This window comes from Sinocyclocheilus anshuiensis, unplaced genomic scaffold (genome assembly GCF_001515605.1).
Source record: "Sinocyclocheilus anshuiensis isolate Anshui unplaced genomic scaffold, SAMN03320099.WGS_v1.1 scaffold11, whole genome shotgun sequence".
NCBI lineage: Eukaryota > Metazoa > Chordata > Actinopteri > Cypriniformes > Cyprinidae > Sinocyclocheilus > Sinocyclocheilus anshuiensis.
The window spans coordinates 1,643,538-1,655,495 of record NW_015551076.1 but is presented as its reverse complement, the minus strand read 5'-3'; the positions used below and the strand labels follow the sequence as shown (position 1 = coordinate 1,655,495).

The window sequence follows — 11,958 nt, the reverse complement described above, 5'->3', positions numbered from 1 at the left end:
AAAAAATGCAGATGAGCTGAAGGCCACTGTCAAAGAAACCTGGGCTTCCATACCACCTCAGCAGTGCCACAAACTGATCACCTCCATGCCACGCCGAATTGAGGCAGTAATTAAAGCAAAAGGAGCCCCTACCAAGTATTGAGTACATGTACAGTAAATGAACATACTTTCCAGAAGGCCAACAATTCACTAAAAATGTTTTTTTTTATTGGTCTTATGAAGTATTCTAATTTGCTGAGATAGTGAATTGGTGGGTTTTTGTTAAATGTGAGCCAAAATCATCACAATTAAAAGAACCAAAGACTTAAACTACTTCAGTCTGTGTGCATTGAATTTATTTAATACACGAGTTTAACAATTTGAGCTGAATTACTGAAATAAATGAACTTTTCCACGACATTCTAATTTATTGAGATGCACCTGTACATACTTGAAACTGTCTGTTGGAAATGTGCAGCAGTCATAGTCAAAGCTTGAGGTGTTTAAGTCAATCATTTTTGATCATTTCAAAACATATCAAGTAGAATATTAGACTTAGACATAAGTGGGGTAATATCCTGAAGAAACTGCTCTGATTCACAAATACTTTTACAGGATATTTCATATTCATTATGTCTGTGTTGGGTCCTATTTTCAATCAAAAACACAGCTGAAATATAATAGTATGTTTGGTTGTTCTTCTCTTTTTTTCCTGTACTATTTTACAGCTGTATCTAATTTTAACTGCTTCTAACTACACTATTTTTCAGAGCGAGGAGTTCTAACCCTATCGGTTACTCACATTACCACCTCCAGGAACATGCTTGATATTGTCTTTGAATCCACATCTAGACTGAACATTAGAAAAGTCGATCTTCTTATGAACAATAGCCACCTGGAACAGGACAAGGAGAGTCAAGAGCGTTAACCTGATGCTTTGAGTTGAGCTGAAGATCCCAGGCTCTGCAAAGAGGTTTCTTCAATTGTTAAAGACATAAAATTGCTTTTCAGTCTTGACGTACTTCCAATTTACAGTCTGACAATGGTTAACTACCTGTCCCCAACAACTTAATTATAGGCTTTTCTGTCAAATATCTGAACCTAAAGAATGGAGTTCAGATAGAAATAATCAAAATCGCCACTCAAACATGATTGGCCTACTTCCATCAGATGGGGTCAAAGTTGTCCCCTAGAGCTTTACTGTATGCGAATCTTTCAACTTCACAATAAATGCATCCAAACCAGCTGGTTTTGTTTTCAGACATTTGATTTTTACCAGTTGAAAATCATGCATGACCGAATTACCTTCCCGCCTCCAGGTTGGTGTTTGATGTTCTCAGTGGAGCCGATCTTGGACTTGATGTTCTTCAGGTCAGGCAAGGGTGCAACAGGAGCGATCGGGGCGCGAGATCTCAATGAACCAGGTGATTTGGGAGGGGTGCGCACCACCGCTACTTTCTTCACCTGTTGTCCAGGGGTGGAGGACCGACTGGCTGGGCTGCTGCACCCACTACGGTCTGGGGTTTTAGGCGAGTCAGCTGACGTTGAAAAACAACAGAAGACCAAAATATTTTCATCCTTTTTTGCTCTTCTGATTATTTACTCTTTAGTTAACTATCGCCTTCCAGCCTTTCTTTGACATTTTGTAGAATATATAGGAGCTTTCATGGAGTTTTGTGCACTTTTTTATTATTTCAGCAGTGCAGATTTTTCGATTGCAAGCATTCAACTGGCTACCACACAAAAGAGGCTTTTTTTTTTTACCTCTTTCAATGGACCCTGGTCCTGCCTTTCGCTGCTCCATCCGTGAAGCAGCTGTATTTCACAAATCAAAGTGGTACAAATCAGTCATGTAAATTCTCTATAGAGAATCATTCCCTTGGGGTTTCATAACCCATTTCAAGTAGGCAGATATTATGTACTTCCTGAAGACTAGTTAAATGGTGCACAGTAAAATGATGGGAAGGTGTGCTCACTTTTGCAGTTTGCCATGCAGTGAATACACTGAACCACACAATACTTCCAGATTTTACTTGCTTATGAATTTGTGATCAGTGCACTTTCATTTGTCATGTCACACTGAATGCCATGGGAGAATGCATTAAAAAGGGAAATTTGTTGTAAATAGTGAGGACTCCATTGCCTGAAAGTGCTTAGTTCACATAATAACATTAAATTTCCTTTTCAAACTGTCAGGAAGGGAAATGAAAGGTTGAGTCACCAAGTATCCTTCCTTTTCATGGTACTAAACAAAGATTAATGTGGACCCTTGAAAAGATGCATCTGAAAATCACTTACCAGGCATTCTGGTGCCAACTCCTTGGGGTTTGGCACCCGCTGTCTTTGTCTTGGCATCTCCAGCCTAAATATGAACAATAAAAACAAATATCAGCTAATAGTAAATTTTCAGCTTTTTTCAGGTGGTTTTTATAACCATATCAATGCAACAATACACGCAAAACATGACAGAAATCCATTCATTAGCTTCTCTTTCTGCTCTGGTAATAAGGATGTTGATGTTGTGAAGTCTCAGGTGCTGTAAATTCAATCTCCTCGTAGGGTTTGCATTTTGGGGGGACTTTGTTGTAAAATGTTCACAACAAATTCTCTTGGCCGATGGTTAGGGATGGGTGGCAGTACTCATCGTGGCCCTGGACTCTCTTGCTCCTGCACTGTTGGGCCTTTTTACAGAGTTTGCAGAGCCTGGACTGCTAAAGTGACATGGTGGAGTTGAGGAAGAGACTGAGGGCTTTTTGCTGGGGATGCCCGAGACTGAAGACCCTCTTTGGGGGGCAGAAGTGGGTCTAGATTTTGCATGCGGGGTTGTGGTGGGTATCTTATGTGTTTGAGAAGGTGATAAAGACAAAAATGTAAAACAATAGCAAGAAGCAATCAGTAAATTAACTGAAAAATTAAAGAGATGCTAAAATGCAATGAAAAATGAAACAAAAATACCAAATAAAATTTCAGAATAAACTTGAAGATGATTTAAATTAAGTGTAAAACAAATCAATGACTCCTCTCAGTTGTTGCGTATTTTAGCTCATCTGGCTACGGACTTATAGCTGCTTTTCCCACAAATCATAATATCACCCATGATAACGACTGTACCTTTTTTTCAGGAGTTGCCCCTGCTCCAGCCTTGGCTGTAAGAAAGGAAGGAATAATAAGTGCAAGCTCACATATTGACATTTTAGTGGCCTGAATCAAGACTTAAGACTTATCAAGATGTCAATCTACTTGATTCGAAGAAAAGTTAATGTTGATTAACTTTTTACATCAGTGCTCAATGTGATTTTTCAGCTGTGATGTTGAAAGTCCTGTTTCCTGAAGCAGCGATTCCAGCCTTTCATTTTGGTATGTTTGTTTATGATAGACATTCAGAAACAAACACTTATTGCAAAATGAAAATTCCGTCACCATTTACTCGCCCTCCTCATGTTGTTTTAGTTTCTTTCTTCCAAACCTGTATGCGTTTTGTTTTCTTCCAAGAAACAGGGACGTTTATTCTAAATCTTCTGAAGCCATTCTTTAGCTTTATATGAAAAACAGACCAAAATCACTGAAAAACTGTCCTAGCTCTTCTGGGTGGATTCATTATGAGAGTTCATGAAGGAATTCTCTTAGGAGTAATCACTGATTCATTTGAAATGAACTGATGAATCCAGTTCACAGAACACATTTGAATGATTCATAAATGAACTGGTCTGGTTCTCAATTTCAGCTAACATAATGGTCCGGTTGCCATGAAAACAGTCCACTGGAGATGTCAGGATATTCCTTGAACACGGTCATTTGGGTTTAGTGTAACAAGAGGGTTAGTAAATGATGACAAAATGTAAATGTTGAGCAAACTATTCTTTTACAAGGACCTTTTTGGCATCATTCGATTTGTGCAGGACCTTGTTTCTTTATTATAAAATGCAAAGAATTACGAATGTTTTAACCTTGTACAGGAAAAAAAAAATCCTGAAGTAAATAGCAGTGCTTGCAAGGCAAAAAAAAATAATTGTTAAAGTTTCAGCGAGCTTGGGTTTTAAACTTTGGATCTGTGTAAATAAAATGCACCATCAGAGTTGTCATTGCCGCTGTCATGGCACTAAAGATGCATCTTTTTTTTTTCATTTTGGCTTTGCACAAAAAGAATCAACACATAACTTGACACCTTCAAAATTGCTCTAGATTATTAAATAGATATAGGTAAGAGAAAACCAATTGCAGTTCAGAATGCAAATTTACACAAGACTGAAGACCAGTTGCAATCAAGTATGCTAATTTATGCAAAACAAAAGACCAACTGCAATTCAGAGTACAAATATTACAATGACATCATCACAGTCACAGTTTTGAATGGAGAATTCAGTGGCAGATAAAACCAATGGCAAATGTGAATTTAACTTCTGATTTAAAGAGCATTGATTTTGTTTTTAGATTGTAATGTTACGATGTAATGTGATTTTAGCCCCTTTTTGCACATAATAGCCCATAGCATGGTTACTTTCACTATATTTGTTTTCATTGCCTTTATATATATATATATATATATATATATATATATATATAAAAACAAGAAATTGTGGAGAAGAAAGACGGGCAGAATGATTCAGGAAGTTGCCTTGCCTTGCAAGCACCAAACTTTGCTTGCTAGATTGCTGAGCACCAAAAGATTGCCTTGAGATTGTTCGCAAAAATTAATGTTTCACATTATTGAGTGAGCTTGTATGATCTTTTTGTAGAAGATGTCTGCACAGCTGTGGGAGACATTTAGGGGATTTTGTCTTGAACCCAGCAGCAATTGCTGACCTTCTCATTTCAGTGTGTGTTATAGTCACCCCATCAGCATGGGCCTTTGGGTCCACTTGGTTGTGTTTAATAACACAGACATCTGGGAAAGGGGTGGACCCATAAAGGTAAAGCACAGTTCTGTGAGTGATACATTCAACATACATGCACAGGTGACATGCAATAGAGAGGGGCAGGTGAAAACTTTGCCAGCAGTAATGGTCAATCAATGCACAGAGTTAGTCACAGACACAAGCGAAATAACACTGACCACACACAGAGAGGGAAGGAGAAGAGAAAGACACAAAGGGCACAAAGGATCAAGAGAGAGAGAGATTTTGTGGCTACAAGCAGCCCGTTTCTTCAACCGAACACACTCTTATCGCAGTGTGAGCTTTTCAGAAAGGGTACTGCATAGTTCTACTGATCTACTTTAAAAAGAAGAAAAGGGAAGGTGAAATAAAGAAGATCTGTGAGGGGTTTGGAGGAACAGAACGGAAAAACAGACCTTTGGATGGGACACTTGCTTTTCTGGCCGGAGCAGCATCTTTAGAGGGAGTTTTCTGAAGTTTAGGAACAGATTTAGGGGAAGGAGTGGCAGCAACTGTAGCGACGGGTTTCTTTGTTTTTTTGGCAGGAGATTCTTTGATAGGGGCTGCTTTGCTTGGTGCTTTTGTGGGCATTACTTGGGCACTGGGCTTAATGGCATCCTTAGCTTCAGGTTCAGTTTTGGCAACAGGCTCAGATGTGGCAACAGGCTGGACCTTCTCCGTATCAATTTGATCATCATCGCTTGTCTCCAAATATTTCTCCTGCTTGATCTCTTTTTCTTCTTCAGGTTCTCTACGTTCCTCTGCCTTAGGCTGTATCTTGGGTGCAGCAACTTCTTGGAAGGACGGAGGAACGGTGGTTGCCTCCTCTACTTGTTCAGGTTCTGGTACCTCTACTTCCTCTTCTTCCTCCTGAGTTCCTTGTGGGATTTGTAAGTCTGTTAGAGATGATTCCTCTTGGGTAGGTTCAGCAGCAGCACTGGGAGAAAGAGGCGATCCCGGATCAGCCCTGCACGAGTCGGGGCTCTTGCTTTCTGGTGGTGTTTTGTCAGAGCTGCATTCCCAGCCCACAGGACCGCCTTGACGACTGGGATCCTGAGGTTCTGTGTAGTCAAATGATAGGCCACGTTTTTTAGCTTCCTCTGGAGTCATGGGAAGATGAGAAGGGGTTTCTTGTTCATCAACAATGCTATCATCTTTCTGGATTGTCAAGTCTGGGGTGACAGAACTGGGCACCAAGGAAATTCCAGTTTCTTCCTCTTCTTCATCACTAACTGCTTCTTTGTCCTCTTCTTTATCCTCTTTTATGTTGATAGCACTTCTGGGAGCTTCTTCCACACTGGGAATACCAGATCTTCTCTCAGATTTCTCCGTCTCATTTTCTTCTTTCTCCTCCTCCTCAGATCCACTGGCACTATGATGGTCAGTCATCTTTTCTGAGGGACTCCTCTTCACCTGGCCGTCAAAGCCCGTGATCCCTGAACCCAAATCATCAGCTAGAGTTGTCGGTAGTGGATGTGGAGACATTGGAGACTCTCTTGGGCTGACAGAGCTCTCCTTTTCCCCATTCTCTCGCTCTCCCTCCCCATCCACTGATGCCGCACTGCTCCGGCCACTCTCGGGCAGACTTCTGGGTGTTAAATCTTCTGATGACGTGGAAGGCAGAATGATAGGAACAGCCACAGACAACACTGTAGAATTAGCAACACTTAACCACGCTCTCTCCACAGTCAACATTAGAAGCAGAGAAAGAAAAGGAATTAAGGAACTGAAAGGAACTAAATGCACAGAACCACGTAAGGGGCCCGAACACAACACAAAACACAAGTTTCTGTTTTCATGTCAAGTTAAACAGTCCAAAATCTGTTTTTACACAGTATACTAGTTAAAGGCACTTTTACAATAATTGATGCTTGGTCATCTAAATTAGCAAGCAGGAGACTACAACATGGATTGTACTTTTAAAAACTGGTAACTGCAGTAGCAAATGAGGTAGTCAGTACAGTAGGGTCAAGGGGTTATGGGATCAATGCTTATAAAAGTGCCTCTTCACTCATTCAATCACAACAAAAACAATCAAAACCATTAATAACAATATGAACTGGCCAATCAAACCACAATATCCACAATGACCCACAACATCTCTGTGAGCTTCAGTGTGTAAAGCATAGATGACTGGTAGCAAAATGACCAGTGAAGCAATGAATTGGTGCATTGTCCATTAGCAAGTATAATTTAATGCACAGATAGTACATTCTGGATCTGATCTGAGCAATAAAGAGTATGTTTTGCATTGTGTTTTGAATGCATTTGAAACATTTTTAATGCATTCAATGATAGATTTAAATGAACGCCTCGTTATTCTCAGAATTTTCATTTCTTAGATACAGTGATGCGAGATAGAGTCAATATAAACAGACTTAATTAGGAAGATTATGGTTCCCATTGAGATCTCTTATTTGATTTTTGCATGTATGCACAAGCAATGAAATAATGAAGTCGTGGTGATATATGAGCCCAATGTATGTTTGTTTAGATTTAAATCCTCTGAACTTTTACATTGCAGGGGGATAAGGGGGTGGTGAGCCCACCATACCTTCTCCAGCTCCTGCTGTCGGTCCAGACCGGTCAAAGTTGTGTGATCACATGGAAGCAAGTTAAAAGAGCAGATGAGATACAGAGAACATTAACAGCAGCTTTGGGATTATTTTGCCCAGTTCGGTAGGTGAACTTATTTTAAGTAATTTTGCTAATAAATTGTCTTGTAAATTTGCTGAATTTATGTCCTCGATGGGTGTCAGACAAGCACACTGCATCAACCTATAAATCACAGGAAACAAAGAAAAATGTTTTTTATTAAGTTAACCCTTCCTCTATAGCTTTCAAGTAAAATGGGTTTATCATATGAAATGAATGGAGAAAGTCTACATTATGAATGACTTTATAGACATTTGATCTCTCCGGCAGGTCATAACAAGTGAAGAGCTCGAATGTAAAGTGGACTTAGTAGCCATTAAAGTTGCAGACCCATTTCAGCTGTACTGCAAACATCAGCAACATGTTCTCTAACATTAAATATTCAGCTGATGGCTAATGGTAGTCTAATACATTTACATCACTCCCAACTTCATAGAACCACAGCATACAACATACGTAACGCCATCTTAATGCCTTTGTCTCAACTAGACTGCTAATTCTCTGACAAGATCAATGAGTTTGTGGTTCTGGGAGATAAATGAAGCTTGTCTTGAAGTCCATTCACTTAGACCTTGAACTTTTGTGAGGTAATTATATGTCCTATGTAATGGCAGAAGGTAGCCTTATTGTTTGTGTGTGTGTGCATGTGTGATTTATTTATTGTTATATTTTGTGCAAATGTATTTATTTGTGAAATAACTGTACATTGTAAACTCTAATTTAAAGTCAAATAGTACAATTCAAATAAAATAAGCGACTATAGAATTCCATGAAATGTGCATTTTTATCTCTTTTTTTTGTGAGAAATGTTATGTGAGTGCTCCAAATAAACTCAGATGTGTGAAGAACATGTGAACGCTTCTGTAGTGTGAAGTACAGCGCTCTGATTTCACTTTTTTATATTCACACAAGTGTAAATATTTTTGGCTGTATAAAGCGTTTTGAAAAAATATATATATTATCACTTCAATATTTTATAATAGTAATAACTAGAGCTGTTATTAAATCTTTTGTTTTAATAACAACAATAATTATTATTATTATTATTATTATTATTACAGCCTGTATGTCCGGGTCACGGCACCAGACAGGTACATCCATCTAAGCCATTAGCAACTCTAGTGCTCATGTCATTTACTCACTTACTGATTGACCATGTAAAATACCAAATGGATGTTCTGGGCACCGCTATTTAGTCTAGTACTCACCCTGCCCAGAACTTACATTATTCTCTTATGCAAAAGGAAGGGTAGAGTAGACCTGCCTAATTGCTCTATGACAAATACTCTGGGCTTTTACTGGCCTTGAATCCTTTAAAGAGCTAGTTATGTTGCTCGGGAACACTACTTCCTTTTGCAACGGCATTTTACAACCTTGAAGGCATGCAATTAGCTTTCAGTTAATTTTTTCTGTGCTGCTTTACATCAGCATATCACAACATCAGCGAAAAACAACTCAACTAAGTTTCCAAAAAGCTTCTAAGAACATGGCAAGGTCACTCCTGAGAGGTTCCAGGCTTGTTGCTGGTCCAAAAAAGTCAATGTAATTTTCACTGTTGATAATGTAATAAGCATTTCTTTTTGGAAACTTGTTATAAGCAAAATCTAGGCAAAAATGTTTATGTTAGTGTTAAGGTTCCCACTGTTTATAGCGTGACTTTTCCTGTTGTTCATTATTATTACATATGTTTTTTTTAGAGATTTCTACAATGATTTCTATTTGTACATCAGTCAGTTTCTAAAAAGACAAAAGGTTTGAACGTGGCTCAATGGAGGATTTGGCTTTCTTTTTGTCTATTTCTATTGTCGCTATAAATTTGTCATATAATTTTGATCACATTTAAAGTTGTATTACTTTTCCAAGTCACTTTCAAATTCTCAGATTTTTCCAGGATTTCCATGACCGTGGGAACCCTACAGCCTGGACTTGAGAAAATTATAAGAGAAAAAAAGCTTTTGTTAATAGGCATGAAAATTAAAACTACATAACCTGCCTGGAAGGGCCCTCCGTTGGAAATCAAAGCATAGTATCGGGAGAAAAGCAGCAGGTGTGGATGATAAATGGCTACATTTGTATTTAGCACTCTCATTTGTCCATGAAAAATATGAGAGGCTGGCGTTCATCACAAAAAACATTTAAGTGCCAGTTATTTATTTAATAATTTCACTGATAATTATGCAGAAAACTGAATTTGATTCATACAGTGTAGCTGTATTGCATCCTTGGGAAATTAATCAAAGCTGTGACCAAATTGAAAGTCAAATCATTAGCGTAATAAGGAGTAATGGGATCAAGGGAACTGGCCCTATGAAGCTGAGCAACAGGCAGGACAGTACAGCAAAGTAGAGCGGCACAACTGTAGCTTAGCATGGAGGGTCATACCGAATGGCACATCTTTATCAAAGGAGGGCTTGGGTTCGGAGTCTTCTAAAACAGGCTTTTGGGTGGTCACCTCAGGCGTTGGTTCATGTGTGTCCTCTATGAGAGAACGGTGAGCTTTTAGTTTGGACAGCAGAGGACTGAGGTGGTTTAGATTGCAAACAAAGCAAAAAATATTTCCTTACAGTCTTCTTCTAAACAAAGGACAGGACCTTGATGCATCTGTTAGTTTGTTCTTGAAACGATAGCTATAATTGCTTTTCAAACAGCTTTTCTTAATAGACAAACTAACTCTAAAAGCCAGTGTCATGCTGTTTCTCGAACTTTATTTTACAGAATTTGTCATTTTAGAGACATTCTGCTCCGATGACTTCTGCCAGCACAATTGAGCTGGAATTTTAGGTTGCTGGTTGATAAGACGGTTTCGTCTGTGCTCTCTGAGGGAGCCTGGGGCTTGCTGAAAGCTTGTCAGTTGTGCCAGAACAATCCAAAGCGGGTAAGACAGATTAACCTTTTTTGTAAACTATGACCTATTTCCTCACATCTGAGCCTCATCCAAGCATACATCATAAGAAACCAAAAGAAAATCTACGATCAATGTTATATGGCCAAATTTTAATTTTAAAGGGGTCATATGATGCGATTTCAAGTTTTCCTTTCTCTTTGGAGTGTTACAAGCTGTTCGTGAATAGATAAGATCCCTAAAGTTGCAAAGACTAAAGTCTCAAACCCAAAGAGATATTCTATTTAAAAGTTAAGACTCGTCCATGCCCTCCTAAAACGCCTCGTTTAACCCTCTGGGGTCTAAGTCATGATGTGGGAAGATTTGCATAACACTGCCCCGCTTGTTGTTTGTCATTTCTCCGATCACAAATGCAGACATGGTTTTATGTTTACGCGGCACGATGCAACGCAACTAGTAAAAAGACAGTACAAGGGGCCGTTCACATATCGCGTATTTTGCGTGCTCAAGTTCGTTATTTCAAATGTAGATGCGCGGCAGGCACGCTCATAATGGAAGCGACGCGCTCATTTTTTCCAGGCGCGTCCGCGCCGCATCGAGATAAAAACTTTTTAACTTTTCAGAATGCCGCAAGCGCACCACGGGTCATGTGACAAGAACCAACCAATCAGCTTCATCCTTTCCCGTAACAACATTGAAAGCTCAGCCAAGATGAAGGAACAGCTTATCATAGCTGTACAGGGATAGCCATTTTTAAATAAATTTAGTAGCACAGCTACTGCAAGCTACTGCAAATCCATTTATCCAAAGTCCCTTTAAGGATATTCTATAGTCTTTGATTTATCCTTTGCTGAAACTTCCGCGTCTTCATGGAGAGCGCAGGTCATGGTTGCTTAGCAACGGCAGACGCCTCCGGAGCGCAAGCGCCCGAACACTTAGGAAAAAAGCAGAAAGCGGCACGCCTAGCGTTTTCCATGCATTTTTAGGCACGACATGTGAACGGCCCCTAAGTCATTATAATCAGTAATTATGTCCCCACTGGATGCAACAAATGCCTCGTTTATAATGGATTTTATTGGTTTTGTCTCGTTGCGCCAGGACATGGCATCACAGTATGTTAAGGGGCGTAACATTTCCTTCACACGCTTGAGGTATTTGGCCAATCACAACGCACTGGATAGCTGGCCAATCAGAGCACACCTCGCTTTTCAGAACGATGAGCTTTGTAAAAATCAACGTGTTTCAGAAAGGCGGGGCATAGAGGAGAAACAATAATGTACAGTATGTGGGAAAATAATGTGTTTTTTTAACCTTAAACCGCATAAACACATTTCATTACACCAAATACACAAAATAATGTTATTTTTTAGCAATGTCATATGACCCCTTTAAAAACGATTGTGAGCACACAATGCAGGCAGGACAAAATGTCTTATAAAAGCTATTCTTAACTGAACTTCATTTTCCAACAGTTGAAGACATCTCTTTTGTCCAAAATCTATAGGATAAGGATGTCTTTTTTTAGTTATTGCAAATATATTTACAAAGCAGGGCTCGCAAAATCGCTATCCCGGGGCTATTGTGTTTTCCAGTCGGGCTACCAAAATG

The 11,958-nt window shown here is 39.2% G+C and overlaps 1 protein-coding gene across 14 annotated transcripts in view; it reads right to left on the bottom strand.

The window, feature by feature from the left end:
• LOC107662408 (microtubule-associated protein tau-like) overlaps window positions 1–11,958 on the bottom strand; it is a 36,853-nt gene that overhangs the window by 6,823 nt on the left and 18,072 nt on the right. For 8 of the 14 annotated variants that reach the window (XM_016452413.1, XM_016452415.1, XM_016452416.1 and 5 more), the window contains 8 exons: window positions 9,891–9,986; window positions 7,408–7,422; window positions 5,270–6,457; window positions 3,091–3,125; window positions 2,624–2,815; window positions 2,278–2,341; window positions 1,744–1,794; window positions 1,285–1,517 (listed from right to left, as the gene is read on the bottom strand). In XM_016452413.1, the coding sequence (XP_016307899.1) occupies window positions 1,285–1,517; window positions 1,744–1,794; window positions 2,278–2,341; window positions 2,624–2,815; window positions 3,091–3,125; window positions 5,270–6,457; window positions 7,408–7,422; window positions 9,891–9,986 (1,874 nt within the window). The remainder of the gene's footprint in view (window positions 1–1,284; window positions 1,518–1,743; window positions 1,795–2,277; window positions 2,342–2,623; window positions 2,816–3,090; window positions 3,126–5,269; window positions 6,458–7,407; window positions 7,423–9,890; window positions 9,987–11,958) is intronic. The other 6 variants (XM_016452425.1, XM_016452420.1, XM_016452422.1 and 3 more) reach the window with 6 other exon arrangements.